Here is a 13,266-nt window from a genome sequence, read left to right as displayed (position 1 = left end):
CTAGGAAAACCCTTGCCTGAGTCTTAATTCAAAGCCACGTTCCCCAGCCAGAAAACTTGTGTCTGTAGCGTGGAGCTCAGCGCTCCTTCCCCTGGGTTTTCTGTGCTGGATCAGGGCAGGGAAGGTGGCTGCAGAGCTGACGGCTTCTGGTGAGCTGTGCTCGCTGGGACAGCTCCCCAAGCAAGTTTTTAGGAAGGGGAGTTGAGAATAAAGTACTCGGGATCGTTGCAGGAGGAGGGAGGAGGAATTATCTGCTGGCTAAAGAGTCTCTGGGGTCCAGCCCCGGCAAGAAAACCCGCCCCAAACAGCTTGAAAAGCTGCTTTGGTTTTTATGCTTAACTAATAGATGAAGGGGAGAAAGGAAATATATCTGTAGAGATGCTCCCGATGAAGATGATTGGACTTGTATATAAAACAAAAGACAGTCAAGGCAGCTCGTGATGAATATTCAGCTGGGGGGGATGCTGCATCCACCCCAGTCTCTGCGCTCCACCGAGAGTCTTTGAGAATTTATTGCTCATTTTAATCACTGCTGGAGAATGAATTGGCAGAACTATTACTGGATGGGCACATCCCATAGATTTTATTTACATATCCTGGTGACAGAATAACAAGGAGTTTTCATATGTATTTTTAATTTATTTTTGAGTTCCTTTATCCTTCTAAAAGAACTCCGCGCGCGCCTTCCCTGTGCTAGACCACGCTTGCTGGTATCGAGGTATCGAGGGTAGCGAGGGCTCCTGAGCTGGCTCACGTTGCTGAACGCTGCAGGTGAAGTCTGAATAAGCTGTCGTGTGTATTACAGGGCTGAAAGGAAGGGAGAAGCCCTTGAAACTCTCTTCTGTGTGCACCTGGCATGAGAGCAGCCCCAGGACGAAGGCTTGCAGACTGATCTCAGTGGTTCGGGTTCTTCCTTTGCCCATTCAGTTGTTGCTCCCCAGCACACCCAGCCGACTGTCAGGGGCTGGAATTTATGTTTGGTGACTTCTCAAGCTTTCCTCAAAGATGATTTCCTCAAAATTTTCCTTCCCCTTGGTGCCGTAGCTAAAGCTCAGCTCTGGAGCACGTCGGTCACTTTTGCTTTTCAGCCACCAGAACTCAGCACCGTCCTCCCACCCCATCCCTCTGCTCTGAGTGTCACACTCAGGGAATCTGACGACTGCTTACAGCCCCAACCTGACCACCCAGAGGGATTTCCTCTCTGTCAGTGGCTGCTGAAAGGTTTTTAAGAAAGGGATGAGCCCGGACGAGCACCTCGCTGCCTTTTCCCCCTGCTCCCTTCTGGCAGGCAGTGCTGTGAGGACTCCCTGAGCTGGACCTCGTGTCTGCTTCATCGCATCCGATAGCCTTCGGGGGAGCTTTGAAAGCAAACAAACATTTAGGTTCTAGTGCAGGCTGCTTTTTTTCCACAATTCAGGCCCACATTTTGAGAAAAATGTCGGGTTTGGTAGCTTGGTGAGTGTCCATTAAGCTCCACCCAACTTCACACGTAGAACTGGGGAGAGAGTAAGTGGCCTCCCAGTGAAAGCTAATTTTTTGCTGTCTGTAACCCCCCTGGAATTACTTCAAGATGCTGTTTGTCCATCCCACTCAGGGACCCCTCTCCCAGCCTCCAAAGGCTGTACCACTGGGACAGCTTTCTTCACATCCCTGACTTATTTTGCAGCTGCCCTGCAGTTTACCACCCTGGCTTCCTTTAACCTCACAAATTCCTTTCCCTGTCAGGTGAAAGATGCCGTGCCCTCCACATTTGTGGGTTTTCTGTGAAGTTTCCTCTGCTCAGCACTGCCCACAGCTGCTGGCACACAGGGCTGCTGCTGGCATGGGGACACCGGAGCCGTGGTGGCACAGGGCAGCAGCAGGTTCCTCCAGAACACATCCTGAGCAGAAAACTAGTGGGAAAGCTTGGGAAAAGCACTGTGACTGTGCAGCCTGTGCCCATGAAGGGGCTTTTTTCCCACCCAGGGATGTTTATGATGTTGGTCTTGCAAGGAGGGAGGCAGCGTGGCAGCAGAGGGGCGTCCCCTCCTGCCCATCATCCCACCTCTCCGTAAGCCCACGCGAATCGTTCAGCATCCTGGCAGCAGGGATCAGCTCCTCTGCACTTAAAAAAAAGAAAGAAAGAAGGGAGGTGAGGTGGTTTAACTGATGTGACCATGTTCATACAAAACGTTCCTCGCTCTGCAGACCCCGTGGGTCTGGGCGCTGTGCCCATCGCTCAGCACAGCTCTTCCCACAGCAGCGATTTCCCTGAGGAGAGGCCATGGAGCAGAGGCCACCTCTGGCCCTGATGGAGAAAGGAGCTCAGCAGGAAGCTTTGCAGCACGTTCTAAAGATGCAAAAGGGATTTGGGACTTGCCCTCTTTCCTCTAGAAATGCACTGCGCTGTTAGACCTGCCCCCGCTCCGGGCGTCTGCCAGGGTCCTGTCCCTGTGCATCTGAGATGTGCTTGTGCTTCCTGCTGAGCTGGAGGTGGAAGGAGGCAAACACCCCGAGCTGAGAGCTTGCAGTGCTCCCAGTGTCTGACATCCCTGGGGTGCAGAACGGGGCACTGCAGTGCTCCTCGTCCCGCTCGGGGGTTTTGTTTGAACAGGAGGTGCTGGCAGGTAGGAAACCAATGCAGGAAGAACAGTTCAGGCTTTGCTTTTCAGAATAAACAAGTCCCTAACGGGTTAACAGCTCGGTAGGAAATTTGAGAAGGATCCCAGTTCCCTCGGGATCGCTGTCCCAGGAGCGCTGCAGTCTGGTTCCCTCCTCAGCTTCTCAGCTGCAAGGCTTCCAGCTGCTGCCCTCGAAGCTCACCCCGCTCTGTCCTACCGCCCGTTGCTGCCAGCCTCAACAATTCCCTCTTGCTGCCTCTCAGGCTGCTGCTGCCTCCTGCCAAGCCCAGGCTGCATCCCGGAGACCAGGAGCAGCGATCTGTCCGTCTGTCTGTCCGTCGGACACACGACCACACAGCGCTTTGCAGTCGTGTGTGTACCACTTGTCGCTCGTGTTGCCCAGAAAAGTGCCAGGTGCCAACCTCTCCTTCCCTCTCGCAGTTCCAGGAGGAGCAGCGCCGCCGGGAGATCGAGGAGCGCCGGAGGTTTCCGCTGGAGCAGCGGCTGAAGGAGCACATCATCGGGCAGGAGAGCGCGATAGCCACGGTGGGAGCAGGTAGGACCACTCCTGGAGCCGTGATCCCAGCTGCCCCCCCAGCAGATCTCAGCAGCCCACTGAGGCTGGGGAGGTCCTGCAGGCATTTTCTGGCTGGGAAAGAGCTTGCTCCTCATCACAAGAGGGGCTGCTGGATGCTTTCTGAGGCACGGGGTTCGAGCCCTTCCCTTCAGGATGATTTCTCCCCACGCTAACCCAAGGGTTGCAGCTGGCCTCCAGGGGTTGCGCCGCTCACCGTTAGCATCTTCAGTCAGCTGCTGGCTGAAATACGGTGCCTGAGCACGACGACACTTGAACATCTTTTTTCCCAGGACCATTTGTCTTAAGGATGTTGTTCATTAATAATTCACGAGCAGTTCGGAACAGCTCTATGTGCATAAACACCTCGCACACAGCCTGCTCGGGGAACCTTTCTGTGTTCCTTACAGATGTGGGACCGGGCTCCACACAAAATACAAGCACGTAGCTCGGTCACACTTCCCTGGCCATCACCTCAAAGGCCATTTTAGCCCCGTGTCCTGCCAGGAGAGTGCAGAAACCATCAGCAAGACAAACAGAGGGGTATTGCCCCGCTCTGCTCCCCCCACATCCAACAATTTGGAGCTCTTCCCACCTCCATCCTTCTGGGGGTGTTGCTCGGTAAATACTGACGATAACACTGAAGCAAAACTGTTGTCAGCAGCGTGGCCCTGCTCATTCCAAGAGCCCTTCCAGATGTCCCTGGGGGCACATCACCATCCCCTGCTGGGAGCAGGATCGGCACACGGAGCACACCACCAGCCTGTGCTTTAAAGCCCTCTGCCTCTACCTGTCTGCTGCTGTTGCTTTCTGCCTGCAGAGCCGTGCAGGCTGGCTGTGGGGTGCTAAAACACTCAGTGATTTACGTCCCTTACCTCTGGCCAGGAGTGATTGAATCTCCCGGTGTTCCCTTTTCTGCACCGGCTGCCACCCCTGGGCCGCGTTCCCAAGCGAGGGTGCCGGTGCCTTTTTCTCGAGGTGTTTTTCCCCTGCTTCAAATTCCGAGTTTTCCCTGCTAAAAATGAAATAAACAGGGGGAGTCGACGAGGAGCCTGGCCTCTTGTGGCTGTGCTGCAAGCATACAGCGCGCGGTGAGGTTTGGAGGGACCGGCAGTGTTTGCTGTCAGCCCAGCCGGGGGGAAAAACCAGAGCAGCTTTGAGGCAAACAGGCCCAAACAGCAGCCTCGAGTCTCAGATGAGCGCAGACATCGCTCTGAGCCTAACCTCGTTATGCTAATCAATTAAATACATCGAGACCAAAGGGTGTTGGGCATCTGTGGAGCAGAGGGGGAAGTGTCCTGGCTGTCACTTCGCCTAGCGAGCGCCGTTTTGTCTCTCCCCAAACCCCGTGTGGGCTGCGGGGGGCTTTTTCCTTGTCACCCGTGGGTGCAGCCTCGCAGCTCTCCGGGGCACCTCGTGTCACCCTGGGCACTGCAGCACCGTGGGGACATCAGGGCCCCGAGCGCCGTGAATAACTCCTCGAGCATCCCAGCTCAGTGCCCGAGCACCGGCGGGTGAGGTAAGAGGGCTGAGGTCAGGGCAGCGCCTCGTCAGGAGCTCAGCGACCACTCCAACCTCGTTAACAAAGCCGAGCCCGGGCTGATATCAGAGCCCTCGAAAGAGCGAAAGAGCGAGCGCTGCTGCGAACACAACAGCCACCCTCTGTGTTGGGAGAGGGGCTGCGCCTGGGGGCAGCGGGACGGGCTAATTGGGAGGCTTTGATTAATGGGCAGTGCCTGCTTCTGACACAGGTGGTGTTTCTGCGCATTAAAGTGGCTGCCTTTATGGAGGTTTCTCTTATTGAATTATAGGGAATGTGCTTGATACCCCCGCAGCCTCAGGATATCAGACCAAAAGGTAGCAGGAGAGTCTCCGTCCCCTCCTCCCCCCTTCCCTTCTGCCCCGTTTTGGCTGGTTTCCTTCAGGAAGGGTGAATTTAGAGACATCACTTTTTCTTTCAAGCGCTTCCTGTCTCTCCGTGTCATTTTTTTCCTCCCAGCTGTTTTTTTTGCTGCCACTTCGTGGACTCCACATGCCTCCCGTTGGCGCTCGCCGCCACGGTTTGTTGGCCTTGCTGCACGCCGCGTCCCCAGATTTACCAAGGCCAGCTGATATGCTTAATTTATAACCACTGCCATAATTGAATAATCTGATTTAATCCAGCACTCGCTGCATAATCCAAACAGGCTCCAGAGAGGCTCAGCCCCGAATACAAAGGGGACAGGAGCTCGGGGTTTGCTCCATGGGTCGGGTGGCAGCAGCGCACGGAGGCTGCAGCAGGATGCTCGTGCTGCCTGCACCCCCTGGGCACTGCCCTGTCCTTAACACTTTTTTCCTGAAATCAGGAAAAATCCACGGGCAGGTCGTTCCCATAATCCTGGGAGCTGACGGGAGCCTGGATGTTACAACTGCTCCACGCAGATGAGCAGCTGAAGGGCTTACGGTTGTGTTTCCAGGGCACTCTCAGCAATTATTGTACTCCAAATCTGCTCAGCTCTTTGCTGGTTCCCTCGGATATGCAGAGGCAGCGGGGTGAAACTGCGTACCCTAAATATGATGGAGGAAGAATGCCTCTGGTTTAGAGAGAGCACTTGCCAGGCCGTGGGCAGGTAGAGGTGGGGTTGCAGAACACCCTTCCAGCAGTGATTTTCCTGTCCTTTCGGGTTGAAGCCATGTGCACCAGGACTCTTCCTGAAGTCGAAAAGGAGAGAGGAAGGAGCAGAGTGGTTTATTTTCCAGTTTATAAATAAAAGCGTAGTGCGGAAAATCCACTTTTAACATATAAATGCCAGATGTTGAAGCCGGGGAGCAGTTGTAACGCTGAAACCAGCAGCAGTGCAAGAGCTGGAGGAAGATGGATGTGTGGGAACAGCACCCTGCCCTGATCCGAGGGAACCAGTTTTAATTTGGACGAAGTATCCTCCTGTACACGTCCCGCATTTCGGCGTGCGCAGGCACCTGTTACACCGAGGTGAGCAGTCCTGTGCCTCCTCTTCCTCCTCCTCTTCCTCCTCCTCTTCCTCCTCCCCATGGGGGCACAGCCAGGGGACGCGGGGTCCCGCGGTGGGTACGGACCCGGAGGCATCGCCCCCGTGGCACCACCCTGAGCCCGGGCGGTGCGCGAAGCACCAGCGAATGAATTGATTTGATAAATGGACATTTATTACACTCACAAATTGGCTGAAACCAATTTCGGTCACATCAACCCCTGATAACTGCTAGGGTATTGATTTGTGTAAAGTAATACAGTGAATTTATCAGTTCAATAGCGAGCTGAAGGGCCTCTCGGAGACACAGCGCTACGGTTACGCCGTTACAGATGTCCGAAATAAAGTGGAAGCACTGCGGCCACGCTGCAAATGGCTCCAGAGAAGGAGGCCCGGGCGTCATCCTCAGCCTCTTCGCCTGGACACGGGGGCTGAAGTTCCTAATGAGATTTGGGCAAAGCGGCACAACCTGCCTCTTTCGTCTTATTTATTTATTTCTGCCGTCCCCGCAGCCGCCCGAGGAAGGGGGCAGCTCGGCAGCAGGCACACCGCAGCCCCGGGGAAAGGAGCGTTCCCCTGGGCTGCCTTCGCTCTGCCTGAGGTCTTCATCCCTTCAAACCAGCACCGATGTCCTGCTTTGTCCTAAAATACTAGCTTTGGCCTAAAATAGCAGCTTTGGCCTAAAATAGCAGCTTTTTTCCCTCGTGCTGAAGCTGAACTGCGCAGCGGCCAACCTTAGGGCGCAGAGACGGAGAGCTGCCCACAACCGTGGCTGTGAGGCTTGGGGCCGCAGTGTTCCCTCTCTGTAGTTAACCAAAATCTTGCAGTTTTTCCCCGTCTGTGTGCTCGAATATGTCATAACTTCCCGGCTGCTTACAGAAGGGGTTTTACACCTCCTCGCTCCCTCGATCTAACCAACCCCCTGCAGACAACGGCGATCAGCACCTTCCCGCCGAGCCCCCGAACTGAACCACGAGCTCTCGCTTTATGGTAGGGTTTTATGGCGTGGTTTATATCACTGGGGCTGCCGTGGGTGAGCCGGGCGTTCGGCCATAAAGCGCCGTGTCCTGCTGCAGAGGAGACTGAGAATAGACAGCACTTAACCTCGCCGCCTTCGGACCGCTGAACGTGCTGACCCCGCAAGTGGTCAGTCCGTGCCCCGAAGCAAAAGTTTATTGCCTTTATTATCTCAGCTGAAATAGCTGCAGAAATTGGCGGCCGTCGTGTTATTCCCCATCAATTTAAAAAAAAAAAAAAGCCTTACCCCTGGTATTTGACCTCCCGTTTGCTGTGATAAAGGACAGGGAGGGAGCACGTGCGCCCGGCCAGGGAGGGCAGGGCTGGGACACGCTGGAGCTGGGATGGATGTGCCCAGACCTCATCTGCCCCTGGGACCCCCAGCAGGTGGCTGTTGCCCCTCTCCTTAGGGCATCCTCTCTGCTTTTGCCCTTCCCCTGACATTCCCGGTGCAGGGGACGTCCCCGCCGTGCACTCCTGCACCCCACACAGCCCGCGGGCTCACCCCGAGCACCGAGACACCCGGGGCAGGCTGGAGGTGAGCCGCGTCCGGATGGAGTCCAGCCCTGCAGCCTGGCTCTGCGCCCGAGCTAATTAAGCCTTGACAGGAGTCAGGACTTATTAGCACGGCTGAAGCCTTGGATAATGCATCCAGATCGTGTCCGGGCATACACGGGCAAGTCCACGTGGCATTGGGGATGAATTTCCACAGCCAGCACTGTCCGTGCGTGTCCTACTGGGTGCCCCTGGGGCTTAGGAACCAGGGGGTGCTCACAGCCACTCACCCTGGCCCCCTGCACAGAGCTGGGGTGAGCTCGAAGCTTCAGGCTGAGCCACGGTGCCCGCTGGGTCCCCTCCGTGCCCCGCAGGTCATTAGGGATCCAGGCACGCTCCTGCTCTGCCGGGTAATCACCTTCCTTATTAAAACCCGCTCTGCGCTCTGCCTGCTTGGGATTCATCTCGCTCCAGCCCCTGGAGCGCGCTAATTTTGTCTGCTAGATGAGAGACCCGGGTGCTTTCTTGTGGAGATGCTTAATGACTGTGGTCAGGTCAATCCTCAAACCTCTCGTTGTTAACCTCAGGAGATTGATTTTTCCTTGGTGTTTTCAGCCTCGCTCGAGGCTTTGTGCTTCCTCTCCCGATCCTCGCCAGCTCTGTCGGCTTGCAGCCTCCCCGGCTCTCCTGCCCACACTCGTGGGACGTGGACACAGCACAGAGCATTCTGCACTTCTTTTCCCTTACCCAATCAAGCAGAGTTTTTTTCATGGGCTCCCTTTCTGTCTTTCTCAGCTGGAGTTTCAGCACTCCCCGTTTATCTGGGTGCGCTCCTGCCAGCTCCAAAGGGACAAAACTCCACAACGTCCCCGCTCTGGGGACACACGGGCAGCTGGAGTCCTGGGGCTGCGGGACCAGGACACTCTCAGTCTGAGGCTGAGGGCCCAGGGCACATTCTCATCCTGGGCTGAATTTTTCAGTGAAAACCACAAAGAAAGGGGAGCCGTTCTGGCTCGTGTTTGCTCTGGGGGTCACCAAGCAGTGCCCCTGTACAGCGACGGGGAGCCGGGGAGCTGCAGCTCTGAGCAGCCTCCCTCTGCTCACCATCCCTCAGACCTTTTGCTCCTGCTACTGGATTTCTCTCTGCTGCCTTAGGAATAACTCAGGCTGTACCTCTGGTGTCTTGCCCACGTCGTGCCCCGCTTCCATCAAGCTGTGCCCATAGCGTTGGGCCCTCTCCCAGCTCGGTGCTGGAAACACAGGATTAGAGCTCAGCGTGGCCTCCTCCTGTGTGACACCACACAATTCTGGCTGCTGCAGCTTCTCGCAAAACATCACGAGGCTTTACAAAGCTCAAGGCAATCAATACGGCAAGAATAACTCTTCGGAAGGGCTGCAGCAGAGGCCGTGTGTAAATAACGCCGATAAACCAGGGGGGGCTCGGTGGGATTCTGCCTCTCCCCATGAGCAGCATCCTGCAGTGCCCCTGGGCTGCCTTGTGTCACCGGAGCCAGCCACCAAATCGTGTCCCAGCTGGGGCTGTAGCACTTTTTTGTGGGTCCCTCCTGACCGCAGGTTGCTCATGGGCAGGGCAAGCCCCGATGCTTTTCTCCTTTCCCTTGTGGTCTGGGATGTGGGTCGGGTCCTGGGGCAGAGTCACCGCGCTGGGCAAGGGGGTAACCGGGCTGCCGACCCCACAAGAGTGTCTTTGGGTCTCGTGGGGACCGCTGTGTCCCTGGGCAGCCCCTGCCACCCCCGTTTTTACTGGGGGCTGTGCAGGATGGGATGGGAGACAGGGCCCAGTGAGGCTTGCCTTGGGTGAAATAAGCGCTTGGTTCATCCAGGAGGTTCATCCCCCATCTTCGGGGAGGTTTGGGCACAGACCTGAAGCTGCTCCGAGCACCTCCCAGCACCAAAAAACAACCAGTTATAATCTCCAGTCCAGCCCTGGGCTGCTACTGGTGTTCAGCTGCTAGGGGCTGCTCACCTCCCGGCCAGCAAGGGGCTCGGGCTGAGCTCGGGGGGGGCGTTTCGGGCCAGATGCAGCCCAGCAGCAGTGCCTGCTTGTCCCTCTGGGCTTTGAATCCTGTTCCTGGTCTCTCTCAGGTCTGGTGCAGTGATTTTACCAGTTTGGTGGCCGTGTCCCCAGCTCTGAGGCTGCCAGTGGGACGGGCAGGAGGTGCCTCCACTCAGAGCTCCTGCGACCTTCGATTCAGCACCTCTCTTTTTATTTGCATGCGAGGAATAATGCAAAAAAAACTTCCCCAAAGCTGCCTTTTCGCAGAAAGGTCGCACTTGTGAGCTGGAAACCCAGCACGCCGCCTGCACCCTCCCCTGCAAGCCCTCCCCGTCCCTCCCCGTCCCCCCTCCTCGCCGTCTCCCTGGCAACGCTGAGTGCACATCCTGGAAAACTTTATCCGAAATCTGCTCTGGGCAGCCTTCCAAATCCATGCTAACCTGATTAGGTGTCTCTGGGGCCTTTGCTGGCTAATCAAATTAGATAGCACTAATGGCAGCGAGGACTTGGAGTGGGTAGAGAGCAGTAAAACATAGTGTATACTTAGTGATAATTATACTTGCTTTTGTGGCATTGATTTATATGCCTCCTCTCCCCCCCCCCCCCGCTTCTGTTTTTGTTGTGTTTAAATGCAGCCATTCGGAGGAAGGAAAATGGCTGGTACGACGAGGAGCACCCGCTGGTCTTCCTGTTCTTGGGATCGTCTGGAATAGGTAACGCCTGGGTGACCCGCTGCAGGGAACGGGATGGGAGCAAGGAGGAGAGGCTGGGCTGGGCTGGAGCACACGTGGACACACGTGGGCACACGAGGACACACGTGGACACACATGGACACACGTGGACACGCATGGACACGTGCACACACATGGAAACAACACATGAGGACGCTGTGCTAGCCTTGCAGGAGTCCTCCCAAGGGACTGTCTGCCTTAAAGGCTCGAGAAGGAGCAGTTTTCCTAACAAAAGTGGGAATTTAATGCCTCCATGGGTGGGGAAATATCAGCAACGTGCTGCTTGCAAACCAACTCCCTGCTCGTCCCGCTCACGCGGGCAGGGATTGCTGCGCAGTGACGCGGTCGTATTGACACTGGCAATATTTTTCCACAAGCACAATGAAATGCGACGTGACAGCTGATCAGTTCATGAAATGGGCAAAATGAATTTTACTCAGGAAAAAAAAAAGAAAAAAAAAAAAAAAAAAGCAGATTTAAAGCAACCAAACCGTGACATTTGAAACGACGCCGGCGCTTCCGCGCCCGGCTGGCTCACGGGGCTGCGGGGACGATGCCGGTGCTGGAGGGGTTAAGCACCTCACAGCACTAGCAGGCCGAGTATTAACTCTAAACGAGTTGCTATAAAGCAGTATAAAAGCAGTAAGAAATGTTTTTGAGACTTCATTGCGCTGCTTATGGCAGGTCTGAAGGCTCAGCGATATAAATTGTCAGCTCCTCAACTCGCACGTATTTCCGCGAGGGTTTTTTGCTGCTTTTGCTGCCATAACAATGGGCATTGAAATGAGAAGGCAAAGCAGCTGATGTGAGAAATGAGAAAGCAAAGGAGCTGATTTGGAAATCGGATTGTATCAGGTGGGTATTTCGTCTGGGTCTTGGTTGGAATGGCAAGCTGAAAAGACCAAATGCGTACAAACCGAGACACCTGATGTGCCATTTCAGCAGGTTCCCCCAGCACTTAAGCACTTTAAAGACCCATATATACATATATTTACAATACATATGTGCATGTACACACACACATACCCCTATATGCTCACACATCAGGCTCGAGGACACAGCAACAAACAAAGTCACCAAACTGAGCCGAACTCGGAGGAATTCTGGCAGCAGCGGTACCTGTTGGGACAGGCTTCCAAGCCGTGATGCATTTCCATTCTCGCAGCCCATTTGCGGTGATCTAATTAAGTGATCCCGGGGATCTAAGATTTATCTCCAGCAGCATGCAGAGTGCAGCTGTTCCCAGGGTGGGGCCGATGTGTAATGCTGCTGCTGGGGGTGCTGCGTGCCCACAGCACCGCGGCTGTAACACCAGCACAGCTCTGCCTGCAGCTGCAGCCCCTCTGGCTATGCAGGATTGTACCTTTGTTTTTTATTATTTTTTTAGCTAGTTTGGTTTTTAAGATACGATCTTTTTATTTAAATAGTTGCTTAGGGCATTTATGTGTCTGCTCTCTGCCCTGACGTGCCCGAGTGTTTATTTTTCAGCGTGCAGAAAACACAAAGCGCACGCCGTGCAGGCGGGGTGCTGGCTGCAGGCACACCAAGAGGTGCTAACGTTAACTCAGAGCATCTCCCCCGCCTGCTAAATGCTGCTCCTCTCCTTTGCTGCTAATTCCAGGAGCTGCAACCAGCCCCAAATGCTCCACCTGCTAAACCCAGCAGTTACATGCCAGTGGGTGGCAGCAGGGGAGCTTCAGGGAGGACGCTTCTGCTGGCTCTGGCAGAGCCTGGGTATTGAAACAGGCAGCAGAGCTGCCCCTTGGACCAAGCTTTACCTGGATGGGCAGATTGGGAGGGCAGGGTCTCGCCTTTCAGGAGCTGCTGAACTGATTTACTCCGTCACTGATCGTTTGCAATCCTGGATTTTGATGCCAGTTGCCTTGCATTGATCAAGTAAATAAAGAAGGTCACGTTACCCTGAAATGCTTTATCTAGGGAGCAAAAAACATTGCACATGAAACTTGGAATAGGGTAAAGGTAGCAAAAACCTGCTCTAACCACATCTTTTTGCAGAAAAAATTCAGCTCTTTGCCCATCATTTAGGGATCACCTCCTAAAAACCAAGCAGCCAGTGCTGAGCTCGGCACCACCATTCCTCCTCTGGGTGCTCGGGATGCTGCCCACGCCGCCGGCTCGGCTCGCAGCGCTGCTCCTGGTGCAGGGAGGAGCTCCAGCAGAGCACAGAGCGAGGAGCAAGGAGCACAGAGCGAGGAGCATGTCTGCCCTGCCCTCAGCTCACTCCTTAAGCAGCGGCCGTGCTGTGTCACTGCCCTGCCACCACTCCCCTGGTGTGCACCCTGACCCTCCTGGGGCTGTGATACCGTGCTCCTAAGGCGGTGCTGTGCCCTACCTCGGGGATTTGGCAGGGAAACCCTCTTCCCCTGAATGCATTTGCAGAAAAAAAATGTGTATTGGTCGGTGTGGGAGGCAGCCCTGCAGTCAGCACGGCTTGCAGGGGGCTGGACAAGCAGCACTTCTAACTTCTTCTGCCTTCTAACACCAGGCTTTTCTTTCTGTTTGACACAGGAAAGACAGAGCTGGCCAAACAGACAGCCAAGTACATACATAAGGATGTCAAAAAGGTAACGCCTGCTCGCTTTGTTGTTTGCCATTCGGAGAGCTCGGTGCTGGGACGCGCTTGGTGCTGGGACGCGCTGGGTCTCCTGGGCTGCAGCACACTTCGTGGCAATCCAGTGTGAGATCTGAGCACGTGAGCTGAGGAGGAGTTAAAAGGAAGCGTTCCCAGCCCGTGTCCCTGTCTGTGGCACTAATGATATCTGGAATCATAAATGTCAGAATTAATTTAACCGAGCCTCGAGATCCCTCTTTGAGGTTGCGCAGG

At 55.1% G+C, this 13,266-nt stretch overlaps 1 protein-coding gene across 2 annotated transcripts in view; it reads left to right on the top strand.

Moving 5' to 3' along the window:
* Positions 1-13,266, top strand: part of CLPB (ClpB family mitochondrial disaggregase) — a 65,974-nt gene that overhangs the window by 40,999 nt on the left and 11,709 nt on the right. For both annotated transcript variants that reach the window (XM_082756274.1, XM_082756273.1), the window contains 3 exons: positions 3,042-3,156; positions 10,326-10,403; positions 12,951-13,006. In XM_082756274.1, coding sequence (XP_082612400.1) covers positions 3,042-3,156; positions 10,326-10,403; positions 12,951-13,006 — 249 coding nt within the window. The remainder of the gene's footprint in view (positions 1-3,041; positions 3,157-10,325; positions 10,404-12,950; positions 13,007-13,266) is intronic.

Source organism: Aythya marila (assembly GCF_965140915.1).
Source record: "Aythya marila genome assembly, chromosome: 1".
Taxonomy (NCBI): domain Eukaryota; kingdom Metazoa; phylum Chordata; class Aves; order Anseriformes; family Anatidae; genus Aythya; species Aythya marila.
This window is presented reverse-complemented; position numbering and strand designations above follow the sequence as displayed.